This window comes from Lasiosphaeria miniovina (genome assembly GCF_030549165.1).
Source record: "Lasiosphaeria miniovina strain SMH2392-1A chromosome Unknown B0T26scaffold_2, whole genome shotgun sequence".
Classification (NCBI taxonomy): Eukaryota; Fungi; Ascomycota; class Sordariomycetes; order Sordariales; family Lasiosphaeriaceae; genus Lasiosphaeria; species Lasiosphaeria miniovina.
In genome coordinates, this window is record NW_026848221.1 from 1 (window position 1) to 13,810 (window position 13,810).

The window sequence follows — 13,810 nt, forward strand, 5'->3', positions numbered from 1 at the left end:
CCCGGTGTTCCTGTCTCAGATTCCATCTGGCCTCTCGACGCTTGCCCCTTTTCCCACACAACCTAATAAATTATAGACGTCTTATCACAGCTTCTATCCTAATCCTGCTGGGGACCCAATTGCTAGAGTGTTTTCTGCTCTAGTTCCTCGTCCTCTCGCTTTACAAGTCCCTTCACAAGACACCGCGCCATTATATGTAGTACCAACGACTTGGCTAATCAAGCCCTACCAACTTTGGACCGAAACGATATACTAATACGAATATCATTTCTTACATCTCCAAAGACTGGAACATGTATTCTCCTGGCAGAACAGATAGTCCATCTTACATACGCACTGGGTGCATATAACCGTGTCAACAAAATCCCCATTGCACACATCTCCGCACCCCGCTATTTGCACGTCGTCGTGTCTAACCATGTTGACATGTTTGTGGCCGGCAGGTTCCGGGCCGGCGTTAGGCCAAGGATCCTGCCCCTGGTGCATGAATTCCAGGTCTAGAGGGCCCGACTTGTCCTGAAATTCCTGGACCGCAGTCATGAACTCGGTGAATTCCTTGGGATTTTGCTGTGCAAAAGAGCCGTCAAGGGAGCCGTTCAGGTACATGCAGTAGCGACTAGGGGTGTAGGCGTAGAGGCCATTGGGCCCAACAAAAGGCCAGCGGCTTGGTTCTCTGGTGGTTTCGAGCGTGTCGTAGGACACTTGAGTGCAGTTGAGGCTTGCCCAGGACGCCGCTTGCGAGACGCGAGGCAGAAAGAGGCATAAGGAAAGAATGATGACTCGGCAGCTTGGACGGGCCATGGTGATTCGTAGTGCCGGCTCGAGTGTGTGCAGTTGTAACGGTGAAGCAGCTACTCCATCACCCAAGGCAGACAGACATGGATTAATATATGAGTTGACCAGGGCCGCTAAATGGATGTTGGGGGCGAGTTGTTCCCATTTCAGGCATCTGCAAGGAGGGCCAGGCGGTTGCGAGAATAAGGCAAGGCATACTCAACTCCTGTCCCCGCCTTTGGTACCGCCCTACAGGCTAATTGCCAGGGCCCGTTGCCGACCGGAGTGCCCTTTCCGCCTCCCACATGCTGCTATACGTGCGGGGGCAAGCGTTACAACCGAGTCGTGATATTGCCCGTTGACGGCGCAGCAATTAACCGTCAAGGTACGGTAGTTGACGAGCGTCTAACAGCAACAAATTGTTAACGGATAACAATACGTAGGTAAAGAGACAGTTTCTTCGCTTATAATGCTGTCCGATATTCCTCTCCCACTCTCCACTCTCTAATTGATAGCTCTGCGCTTGCCGTGTGCGAACACACACTGCAGTCCAGCTAATTACATCTTGCGCCATATTCACAGCTTGCGTCCAACCCAACCGTCGCCTTCACAGCCATGACCTTCAATTCTAACCCATCGTCCAGGGATAAATGCAAGCAAGAGTTTGACGAGAAACAAAGTGACCAGCCACCTCCACGGCAACGATCATGGAAACGGAATACAAGCATGTACGTCATTAGCTCCTGAAAGGCTAAGGGAACCATCTGACATTGACTGACGACTTTTCAAGGAGATCAAGCGGCAGTAGTCAACTTAAAGTTCTCCATAGTGAGAGGAAGAAAGGAGTTCTCATCGAGTTCCTAGTTTTCCATTCCTTACCCGTCTCTTTCGTCCTTGTTCTTTTTGGGCTACATCTCGGCAATATCTATTGGCGTCCACCAACCCCCAGCAGCAATGTCCTCAGTTCCCTACAGTTCGTGGCCAAGGCTCATGAAGCCCTCATCATAACGTCAATGTCCACAATTCTCCTTCACAACATCCGGTACCGACTCCTCGTCTCGTCATCGTCCGGCATACCGTTGGGCATGGTCACGGCCCCGTTTCGTCTCAGCTCTGCTGCGCCTACATACCTAGCAAGCAGCGAGTTTTGTTCGTCTCTGAAAGTGAAAGAATGGAGGCATCTCTCAGCAAAGGACATAACCACTACGGCACTTATCGTCTACTTATTCATTATGGCACTCTTGGCTGGTCCATCAGTAGCTATCGCTATCTTGCCGAACCTGTCGACCATGCCTTACCCTGAATCTTTCTCGACTATCCAATCCGAGATAGGGGGACTTCAGGGGCGCTATCTCGATTTCTATAAGGGCTGCCAGTTCGCCGACATCTATCCCACCGTTGTCAATGCTTCGTTTCTTGATGGAAGCCAGTGCGGACCATCGCAGCCTGACTGTCCTATGAACGCCATCCGAGAAGTGCTCAAGCAGTCCTACGGAACATACCTCACGAATCTAGTCGACTTCAGCACCTCCCACAATACTACCATCCGGGCCGAGCAGACGATCCGTTCCAGGCTGCTAAATTCGTTCATCTTCGAGACCCCGATTGATGCAGGCCCGGATTTCAGATACGAGAAATACGACGTGGAGGTGGCCTACGCCACAACCCCACTAAGGTCTCTCAGCGTCAACATGGGGCTGCTAACCCCCCTAGTCGGGAGATGGCTGCGATCTAACGGACGGAACTGGCCAGTGCGCATCGCATCCACGGCGAGCGACTCGACGGGCACCTCGCTGTGGAAGCAGCCCTTTGTCACGACGCACTGCTCGTACGGATATCGTCCCCGACAATCACCCGACAGCAACAGGACCACCACCACCACCACCACCACCCACGACGACGGCGCCACCACATTCGGCTTTCTCGCCTCAGACAACTCGACCATCGCCGTCAGCCTGGCCCCTGGTACTATCACACGTCCATCCCAAAACACGTCCAGCACGACCATGGTGCCGCGCACAAGCCTGACCTCCAGCCCCACCATCGACTTTTCTTCGGCTTTAGCCTTTCAAACTAGCAACAACGCGACCACCTTGTGCCTCATCAGCGCGCAATGGCTCGAAGCAGCCGAGACCTTCAAAACGCTTCTCCAACCAGGAAACATCCCCGACTCTACGCTCGCCGAGCCCAACCTCGACCTCCACCACCACCACATCAACAGCAGCAACAACAACAATAACAACAACAACAACAACAACAACAACAACAACAACAACAACAACAACAACAACAACAACAACAACAACAACAACAACAACAACAACAACAACAACAACAACAACAACAACAACAATAACAACAACAGCAACAACAATCCAGTCCTCACCATCACGCAAGACTGGCTACAAACTTTCGACCAGGGTAACGAACCCTTCCCCTCATCATCAGGCTACTTTTCCAACCTTACAACTATCTGCGCAAGCAGCCTCCCCCCGCCGCATCCTCCGGACCCTGCATGTCTCGCAGCGGGCCTATCGATGGGACTCGCCGAGGGCCTGTCGCAGGCTATGGACGCGTTCGATACCTTCTATCTCTCCTCTTCCTCCTCCTCCGGGACGCGCACGCTCTACAAGCTGCAGTCGAACGCCGATCTGGACGACTTGGAACTGGTCAGCGAGATCTCTTCAGGGGAGGATGCGCAGCTGGCGGGGTACACGCACGTGCAATTCGCCATCACGCACGCGGTGTACGCTTATACATTTGGTGCAAATGGGAGCGGAGGAGGAGAAGGAGGGGCAGGGGTGACGGTGTACCTCGCGTTCACGGTGCTGTTCCTGTACGTGGTGACGGTGGCGGCGCATGTGATATTGCTGCTTTGGGTGGGTAGAACGTGGAGCAGTAACGCGTGGTCGAGTCCGGGGCAGCTGCTTGCGCTTGCAATGCGGGGGGCGGCGGCGAGTGATGATGGGGGGGGGGAGGTTTGAATGGGGATAGGAATGGTGACTTGATGAGGGAGAACTTGAAGAGAGATTGGGTTTGGACTCTTCGGGCGGTTGTCGAGGAGGTTGAGCCCGCCGGGGAGAGTGGGAGTGGGAGTGGGAGTGGGAGCCCGGGGTCTGGGACTAGGGCCGTGTGCGCGGGCTTGGTGGTGAGGGATCATCGTCATTGTCGTGGCGAGGGTGGGGAGAGGGGCGGGGATGGGGAGCAGAGGCGGCTGACCAAGGCGGATCGGCTTTATACGTATCCGTAGATTGCTTTATGTGTATATGATGTAATAGTGTGCTAGGTTTCCATATTGCACAACTTTTGGTGCCACCGAGGTTGATTTGCTAAACGAGAATAGGGCTTCGACGTTGTACTACCGAGAAAGAAGTCAGGGGCTAGTGTCACGGCAGGGCCAAAACCCGCTGGTTGGGCGCATCGGTTTTAGGCTTTGTGGCTCGTGCACTCTTGCAGGATCTCCACTCTCTGCGCCCACAACTATTTCCCCACGGCCGCCCGGTATTACAAACCACTCGACTGTTAGGGTCGTCTGTCTGTAAGGGAGCACGGGCTCCACAGAATGCTGGGGCTGGTAATTATGAAGATAGAACAAAGGGCAAGCTCCTATCGCACGGGTAATACAGTCAAATCGGAATGCCACTCAAAATGTATGAGTGCAGCGAATGTGTATTGCTTGCTTGAAGAACCAAGCAAGAACTATCTAAGACCGTGGCTACGGTCGTCATATATATCTATCTAAGGCGGACCAATCAGAGTCCTTCTCCAAAAGTCAGAGCGATCACTGCGATCAGTCCACACTGATCGCACTGATCACACTGACCGCTTCCTGACTGGTTGACCGTCCTGCTAGTGGTGGTCAGTCGGGCCTTGGCGGCCCGTCGTGACTGACCACCTCCTGGTTGGCTGCACCAGCCCCTAGGTGGGTCTACCCCACCTGGCTGCCCCAGCCAATCTGCAGGGGGGCTCAAGGCGCCTCCTGCACACCTGTGCCAGGATCGTAACAGTGCAGCTTTAAGACACGTCAAGCGCGCAGGGGTTCGACAGAATACTAGCTTAATTATAGTAAGAATAGAAGTATAGTGAGAGGAGGAATGTAGTAGAGAGGAAAAGTGGTGAGAGGAGTAGATAGGGGTAGAAGAACGACAACGCTAAACTATAATACCAATTTTTAGTCATGATAGAATATATTCTCCTTAATTCTCAAGTCTTCAAGTAAGAACCGGTCTCAATCACGCCTTGACTAATTCTTAGGATCTTTTTCATCAGCTCGATATACGTACTAGTCTTAAATTCATCTGGGGCTCATATGCAGTCTTGCTAATGCATTTTTCGCCAAGTCTCGTGCCGACGATGTAGAATCAGGAGAAGCAGGATGGTAGGAATCATGCGCAGCAATGTACACGGGGCGCGCCGTCCACCTGGAGTGGTCGCTATCGGCGGAAAAGTCTGGCTCCTCCCTCAGTGCCCCTATAATCCTCCACTGGCGCTAAGCCTGGAAGGAAAGGCCGGCACCCGTCAGGGATGCCAGTTCCTAAACTAACCGGTCTCAACTGACGCCCCTTCTAATCGACAATCCCGGCTTGACCGGCTTCCTTGCTGGGGGCGGTCATTTTCTGGGAAGGTGTTGCGGCGGCCTGGTTATCCGCAGCTCATTTGCTGATCAAGTCTGGTGTTTGCTTTTTCGTATTGCTGGTGAGGGGTGAAATGGCACTCAACCAGGGCATTCTTTGCTAGGAAGGCATCTGCTTCAGTACTGTTTAGATTGCTCCTGCATTATCAAATTTGGAACTAGTTACACAACTGATCGGGAGGGCAAGAGGCGAATCCAGGGATTGTAGAAGCTTCGATCGCCATCCTCTAGGACAACTAGTTCTTTCGGGAATAGGAAGTTATTCTCAAGTCAGTTTTTCAGTTGTGGTGGGCATTTTAATCAAAAGGCTCACTTCAAGTGACCAGTCGACCTCTCTAAGGATTGGCTAAGGGGAAGAGTTCCGGTGCTAAAGGCGGACGAGACAAATTCCAAAGGCCGACTGGTAGCTTGTCTCGTCGGATCACAAAGGCAATAATGTCCAGCGTGTCAAACTGGAAGGCCAGAGGCCCACGGAAATCAGCCACGTTATTGTTTGTTCCCGCTTGAGTCCGTCCTATTACAAAAACCGTTTACGCATACTCGGGCTTTTTGTCAGCCCATCTTTTAAGCCCCTTCCCATTGTATAAGTAGACTCTTTCGAATCCAGTCGGTGCCAAAACATCGCGGGAACGATCTATACGGGGGTTTCATTCCAATTCTTAGGCCGCAAGTCTTGGCGGGTAACTTCACGGCTTTCTCAGATTCCACTCTGAAGCGGAAGCTAGTCCTATGCATGCATGAGACAGAAATCACCTCTCTTTGTCAGATATGTTGATAAGCCAGGTGCCCAAAAGGGTCCTGTGAGAGAAGGTGACGGTGAACGCCTTAGTGGGCATGCAACGTGCATGAGCACTGCCTCTTTCACGTTCGTGCAAACTTGTCCCTTGCTGAGGTTGCCTTGTAGTGGAGCCTCTCCTCTTCCGAGTTGCCCCTGATCATTCTTTCTTCCGCCGGTTTCCCCTTCAACGAGGACTGCTGCCTGGTCTGTAGCGGTTCGTATATCCGAAATCAGCCGCCCCCGAGCTGAGGAGTAAGCTAATTCCTACATCGGCGGTGGCAACATCACCTCGAACAGTACTCTGCTATGAGAGAAGGCAGGTACGCCGGATCAAGGTGGTCACAATGAAGGTAACAAGAAGTGCGAGCAATGACTGGTATTGGGGGAAGACTTCAACCTGGCCCTCGCAAAGGAAGGGGGCGAGGGCCGCTTATTTATATACATGCTTAGGAGCTCAGTCCTGCATGTGCTTGTGAAAGCTTGTGGGTTGTGGCGCCTTAGCGTGGCTTAGTGGCTTGTGCCAGCAGGCAGTGGCCTGGCCAGTTGGTGCTCTTCCTTTACATCTGCCTCGTCATCACGCCGTATTATCTTCGAAGGATGAACTAGGTAATCACTAGCCTGGACAAGGTAACGTATATTAGTGTGACCTTCTAGTTTTATATTCAGTGTCAAAAGTCGGAAGTACCTTGTCCGCTTCTTCAGCTTCAAGCACACCCAAGTAAAACAGGCATGAATTATACCTGGGTGGGGGGTGGTATTAATTCGACGCATTCATGCCAATGTAACTATTAGTTAGGGCTGCAGATGCAAGGAGGCACTCGATAGTCGGGGGAGAGGGACCGTTACGTGCATGAACTTGAGCTGGAAATAGTTCCCGGATAAGTCGACTGGAAATCCACAGCCATTGCATGGAAATATTGGCCTTATGTGGCTGGTCCTGTGTAAGGAAAGGACACCCCAAACACCAGCCGCGCGCACAGGGTGCGCGCTCACCACCTGTTACCAACTGGCCAGAACACTGCCAGTTGGCACAAGCCACTACGCCACGCCATGGCGCCTGAGCCCCTGAGCACGTATATAAACAGTGGCCCTCGCCTACCTTCCTTTGCGAGGGCCAGGTCGAAGTCTCACACCAATACTACTCATTGCTCGCCCACCTTCTTACCTGCATTGTGACCACCTTGATCCGGCGTACCTGCCTTCTCTTACATCCTGTAATTCGATCTTCTCTGTCACGGCATGGCGCATTGCGGGTTCCTTATCGGGTCCCTTATCGCTAGCCGTATGACATCAATTCTAGACTAAGCCCGAATAAGCTTAGTTTCCCCGCGCCACGTGCACCGAGCCCCGCGCCCACAAACCTCAATCGCAGCCTTCGCGATTCTTTCCCTTTTTCCTTTTCCATTTTCTTCTCATTTCCTATTATCCGTGACATTCCCCTCATAAAAAGTGGCCGTTGTATCATAATCGGCAATGCTGGGAACATGTTACGATCCTGGCTCAGGCGTGCAGGAGGCTGCACGGGGCGGTCCGCCATTGGCCGACGCAGGGCTGCGGGGTGGTTCCTCGCTGGGACCGAATGCAGCCAATAAGGGGCAATCAGGGTGCTCAGGGCACTTCGGGGCGCTCAGTGCGCTCAGTCGGGACTGAGCGCGGTCCGGGACACTGAGCGCACTGATCACCTAGGACCAACGCTCTGATTGGTCCGCCTTGGATGGATATATACGACGACCGTGGCACCGGTCTTAGATAGTTCTTGCTTGGTTCTTCAAGCAAGCAATACACATTCGCTGCACTCATACATTTTGAGTGGCATTCCGATTTGACTGTATTACCCGTGCGATAGGAGCTTGCCCTTTGTTCTATCTTCATAATTACCAGCCCCAGCATTCTGTGGAGCCCGTGCTCCCTTACAGACAGACGACCCTAACAGTCGAGTGGTTTGTAATACACCCCTCTTCAATTCAATGGCATTCAACCAATTTTGAATCTATGACATAAAAAAACATCATTCTGTAGAGAATTGACCTATATATTAGTACCGACGTTTTTTAACTATCCAACCCGACCTGGTAGTAAGCTGAGGGGATTCAGGTGATACTCCAACCTCAATAACTGAAGCGATTTCTCCATCCGAAGCAACCTCCTCCTCTGGATCAGAATCCACCACAACAACCTTCCTTTTGTTTCCAACTTCTGGAATCGGTCCACCAGATGCTAATGCTTCGCCCAAACTCATAAACCGCCTGTTTGGATTAGGGATAGCTCTTCTTTTCTTCCCTCTCTTCAGCTGGGCTACTTCTTCTTCCAAGCTAGCAATCCGAACAGCATGTGCCGCCAATGTCTGCTCCTGAGTCTCAAAGCCTTTGGAAATTACAAAATAACGCCTTCGTGTTGTAGGAGACTTATTCTTTCCAAGATCACGAACTTGGCGGCTAGTATATGGCGTATCATCTGAGCCCAAATAAGGACCAGTGTGACGGCCCGCCTTACGCAGTAGGGATGTCAATGGTTGAAGGCAGCAACGAATGTGGATTTAAAGCTAAGGAAGAGAAAGGAATCTATCGCCGGGTCCGCGCAGGGCGCGGAGAAATAGGTAGTGGTGCTCAGTGCGCACAGGCCACACCCTAAGCACAATGCAGCCAATAGAATCAATCCTGTCACATGAGCCCTGTGGCGACCGTGACAACCAGGTTCTGGAGTTGTCTTTTTGACCTTATCCTCTTGGATTTCTAGATGTCGTAGCGCCTTTGAACGTGAAATAGGCCAATTTCCAGTCACTCTCCATCCGGAGAGTATATTCTTCTATGTCATTCCAGTCTCACGGGCCTTTGCGTAAGCTCTAATAAAGTCGACTTTATCAATAGGTGTAGAATCTGTCAAAACGGCCAGCTTTTCAAGCTCTTTTCGATAAGCTGCTTTGGAGGCATTAAATACCCCATTATCAAGGGGTTGGAGGCCATGTGAGCAATGAGCAGGGAGATAACAACAATAAATGTTGTTCAGAAAGCATGTACTCATCCACTCATCCTATTTCCAAATTAGTGATATATTTAATGATGTAGATTGATAACTTACGGTTGCATGACCTCCATGACCATCAAGGATGATCAATCGAGCATCAGACTCATCGGCAGGCTGTGTTTGAGGTATATAAACACTCTCAAGCCACTCAATAGCAATGTGGTTATCTGTCCACCCATTAGGTGAAGTGATGTAATACCAGTCGGCTATTTTGCGAAACTCATTCAGAAACCATTGCTTTTGAAGCTCCTGCCTATGAATATAATGCCAGGAGTTAAAAGACGGCCGTCGGCAGTAACTGCCTCGATGAATGAGGTCCAATTTCGAGATTGAGGTCCTTTGAGCAGAGCTTTTTGTTTTGGATCTGCACTGCCAACTGCCAAGTTGTCGAAGCCTAGGAAAAGGATTAGTCAGTTAGATCTTTAAATAAAGGCGTTTGAACTTACCGAAACCAGTTAAAATACCTCCTTCATCAACATTGACAGTGTTCTCAGGCTTGATCTAACCGTACTCTTTTTCCCTTATATCAAAGTACCAATGTACTGCTTTAGGTGTGAATGAATCGAATCTGTTGGCCTCTTGGCGTCTCCAAACCTTAGCTTTCAGTTCTGGGCGGCGTTGGATAAATCTTGACACCCAGTTATGTCCTAGTTCTGGTTTGAGGCCTTGTTGTTTGAGCATGGCCAGAACACAAGCGCGGATCTGACTGTGATGGAGCGTAGCCCAAAGACTCCTGAAGAAGGATCCAAGTAGATAATCTACCTTCTTGGCTCCTAGTTAGAATGCTTCCAGGCTGCATCTAATCAGCTGTGGCTGTTTGACCCCGAAGCCTGTCAGAAATCGTTGCCTTAGGTATTCCCCACTTCTCACCAGCTTTGCGTACTGACATCCCATTTTCTGTGATCTCTAGGATTGCTTCAGCTACAGAATCTTCTGTGTAATCCCAGTGGGGTTTTTTGCGAGGCATATCTGTAAGGTTGTGGGTAAAAACGGAGGAAGAAAAGAGAAGAAAGCAAAGGAGATCAAAGGTCAAATTTGAAAATTTTGCAACACCAGGGTGGCACGGACCAGTAGCTGAAAATCGTCAACACTTTATTGAACGTAAATTCTAGCTATTACTTTATATATAAGAGGTTACGATTTGTAAATTGCTTCAAAACTGGTTGAAAGCCATGAGGTTGAAGAGGGTGGATTTTGTATGGGGCGCAGGCAGTTTTGCTGTCCGAAAGGGTGGGGTGTCCGAAAGGGTGGGGTGTCCGAAAGGGTGGGGTGTCCGAAAGGGTGGTGGGGCATGGTAGAAAAGACAACTAAAGTGTAAGGAAAGAGCACCCCAAGCCCATGTCAACGCGCGCAAACCTTGTGCGCGCCCACCACCTGTCACCAACTGGCCAGACCACTGCCAGTTGGCACAGCCACTAAGCCACACCATGGCGCCACGTCGTCATAGGGAACGGAGCTTCTGAGCATGTATATAAACAGCGTGTTACGATCCCGGCTCAGGTGTGCAGGAGGCGCCGTGAGCCCTCTGCAGATTGGCTGGTGCAATCAGGAGGGGCGGGCCCCTCCACAGGATTGGTGCAGCCAGTCAGGAGATGATCTGTGGAGTCTTTGTGATCTGTGGGCTTCGGCCTGACAGATCACTATGTCTCCGCAGATCACTCTGAGCAGGACTCTGATTGGTCACTCATAGTTCTAAATAGGGGAGCTGGAGAACACTCCTTCTGAGTGCTCCCCAGCTATCAACTTGCACACTGTTTCCATCATTGCTTGATAACAGGTAGAGAGTTGGACTCTCGCAATCTGTGCATCCTTGGTACTCCTTACCGCTTGTCAATTGCCTAAATGGCATACTGCCCTCTTCAGCTTACCCACCCAAACCCACATCAATCCCAGGCTCACCACCCACCGAGCCCGGCCCCTCTGGTGAACCCTTTGTTCAGATTGTAACACAGCCCCCTAGTAAGTATTCTATAGTACCTCAACAATCTCTAGAGATCCCTAAACGTCGACTTTGACGTGCCGCCCCCAAACAACTCACCCCACCTCCTTCACTCCCTTCACTCGCCTACTCACAAATAATCGCCCCTTCATGTCGTCATCAGAGCTGTCGTCGTCCGATCAGCAGCAGCCGCCGCCGCCGACGACGAGATCGATCGGCAGCGGAGAGTGGGACGCCCTCTCCCCCGAGGCTAAGATCAAGTGGCTTCTGGGCGACAGCACCGAAAAGTGAGGCTGGGTTATCTACCCGTGCGCCTACGCGCCCGCCCTACCCAACGCCGACGTGCAAGGGGCGCCTTCAAGCAGCGCGTGGAGGAGCGCACGCGCCGCGCCGTCGCGCAGTCGGACGCGCCCGACATCGCCAACCGGCTCGACTGGGTCTTTGTCGACAGCGACTCGGCGGCGCTTAAGGGCGCCTCGCTCGCGCAGCTGAAGCGGCGGTTCCGCGCCTAGGCCCGCGTTGCCACACAAACCGAATGTCCCGGCTAGGATTTAGAGGGAATCGTGGGCGGGCGCGGCTCGAGGTACACTTACTTTGTCCAGGTCGATGCCGAGGGGCTGGCTAGCGGGCAGGTCAATCTAGTGAGGGGCTGGGAGGGGGGCGTGGAGGAGGATGAGGCAGCCGAGGAGGATGACAATGACGAGGACTGGATGCGGATCCGGGAGAGCATGCTCGCGCCGCGGTTTTACGTCGAGATGGATAACGACGAGGTTTAGTATGTGCATTATAGACCGCCGTGGCAGGGCGTGGTTGGCCGGTAATCAATTAGCAATCTCGCCTCAAGTTTGGAACATCGCCTCCATCATTACACTCCAGACATATCCTTTAATGTTGGCAAAATAATAAGGGTTAACTTTTATGACAGGGCTAAAACTGCAGTGTAGAGTAGTAAATGAAGATGAGATCCTTCTTAGTCGAGACTGTGCAGTTAGCCTCCAGTTTCGGTGTTCCATCTCGGCCAAAATAAGGAAACCCCTGCCATGCCATCCGTACCTAGGTGGAGTGTAGGTTCCAAGGCTAGTAGTCCTTCACACCCTTACAAGACCGACGCGAGGCAAAAACGACAGGGCCATTGACAGAAACAGAAGGAACATGGCCGGTTCCATCATAAGTTTCAGGATAAGGATGAGAGGCTGGGCCCAATGATCACTATTGGGCATATTTGTAACGAACAGTATGAAACCGACAAACCAAAACAGCCAACTTAGGACATGTATAAAGAAAGCAGCCTTGGCAAGCAGGGGCATCACAGTGGAGGCTTGGCTCTCGGACCTCTCTCGTCGAGCAATAACAAGGCCAACAAGGTAGAAGACAATCCATGGGTACGTGCTGACGAGACCGATCCTACATTTGCTTCAAAACGCAGTCAATATCCTCACTCGTCGGCACGGCTCGCATTGAGATGTTCATGGGATGCGACAAACGTACCTGTTGCATAGGCCTGAAGGCGCTCTAGTTCTGAGCGGTAAGGTAGGTAGTATAATGTTGAAAACGGATACAATCAAAACGAAGGGTGCAACTATCCACTGACGTCGCCACCACCTCGTAGCCAGCGATGTCGTTAAGTGTTGAAAGTTGTTTTCGAAGCGTGGATAATTGCTCACAACCTACAGATGCGTCTGTTAGAGCTGATAATAATCGACATCAGTCTGTCAATTTGGGGGTACCAACAGCAGCAAACGTGACAAGCTCGCTCTGAGAATTGCTATCTACGTCCGCCACCGGACGGCCAGTAGCACCGTCCGCTGTTTGGCCAGCTGTACGCGACTAGGTACGAGTTATTAGTTAGCGGTTACCCCGGGTTCCTTTATATCAAGCGTCACGTACCACAAGCTCTGCCCTCTCTTGGCGCTTTTGCCATTGGGTTTCGTGCTGGCGGAACAGGTGCGCAATAGTTCCAGGCACAGCATCAGACTCCTCCAGCTGGGTGGAAAGAAGTAAATCCTCCTCCTCCTGCCTTGTGGTCGTCGGATAACAAACTGTTGGCTCATATCGAGGGGGCACCCGAGTTGCCGGGACTAGTGTTACCAAGGACATGATGGCCATATGAATGAATGAGCCAACCAAGCCGCAGGATAGGCTAATAGCCAGTCCGACATGCACTTGGGACATGCGTCTATTCCAGTCGCTCTCGGCCTGGGCTAAAGTTAAAGTAGGCGCGAAGGCAAGCACCGCTTCTAGATCCGGTCTAGCCGACGTGACTCTTTGCCCGAGGAGGAAGATGGTTATCATGACTGCGATGAAAAGCCCAGTGAAAGAGAAATGGAGGCCGGCGCGAATATACCCGTTTTCGCGTCGGTACAAACAACAAGAGAAGACCGCGGCCCACGTAAAGAGGGACAAGAACGGATGCGCAACAACTACGAGGGCCGACATGACTTTAAACATGGTCTCCGTTTTTAAATCCACGAGCAAGTGCATCGGGACACTATATTCAGGAGAACGTCCGAAGATAAGATCACGGAAGGGGTTGATGAGAATCATGCCGGGTATGAGCAAGGTCATCCAGCAACCAAGGGTAAGGCATAGAGCGTAGTTCAATATAGCATTGCCGAAAGGAATATCGTATGGACCTGTGATCCTGCGAATCATTTTATGGAGG

The 13,810-nt window shown here is 51.6% G+C and overlaps 4 protein-coding genes across 4 annotated transcripts; 1 reads left to right on the forward strand and 3 right to left on the reverse strand.

Annotated features, from left to right (window-relative positions):
* Positions 1-225: 225 nt before the first annotated feature.
* B0T26DRAFT_671459 (uncharacterized protein) lies at positions 226-801 on the reverse strand (the record flags this gene model as incomplete). Its single annotated transcript, XM_060439327.1, has 2 exons — positions 226-252; positions 334-801. 2 exons carry the CDS (start codon positions 799-801, stop codon positions 226-228), a joined length of 495 nt encoding a protein of 164 aa, XP_060299546.1.
* Positions 802-2,240: 1,439 nt separating this feature from the next.
* Positions 2,241-2,724, reverse strand: B0T26DRAFT_691435 (uncharacterized protein). The gene has a single exon (XM_060441129.1). It carries the CDS (start codon positions 2,717-2,719, stop codon positions 2,429-2,431), a length of 291 nt encoding a protein of 96 aa, XP_060299547.1. The 5' UTR covers positions 2,720-2,724; the 3' UTR covers positions 2,241-2,428.
* Positions 2,725-11,298: 8,574 nt separating this feature from the next.
* On the forward strand, positions 11,299-12,049 carry B0T26DRAFT_763723 (uncharacterized protein; the record flags this gene model as incomplete). The annotated part of the gene is made up of 3 exons (XM_060446429.1): positions 11,299-11,435; positions 11,498-11,647; positions 11,732-12,049. 3 exons carry the CDS (start codon positions 11,299-11,301, stop codon positions 11,922-11,924), a joined length of 480 nt encoding a protein of 159 aa, XP_060299548.1. The 3' UTR covers positions 11,925-12,049.
* A 26-nt stretch (positions 12,050-12,075) lies between these two features.
* Positions 12,076-13,245, reverse strand: B0T26DRAFT_671462 (uncharacterized protein; the record flags this gene model as incomplete). The annotated part of the gene is made up of 7 exons (XM_060439328.1): positions 12,076-12,201; positions 12,249-12,357; positions 12,400-12,552; positions 12,637-12,666; positions 12,740-12,815; positions 12,876-12,975; positions 13,036-13,245. 7 exons carry the CDS (start codon positions 13,243-13,245, stop codon positions 12,076-12,078), a joined length of 804 nt encoding a protein of 267 aa, XP_060299549.1.
* Positions 13,246-13,810: the final 565 nt, after the last annotated feature.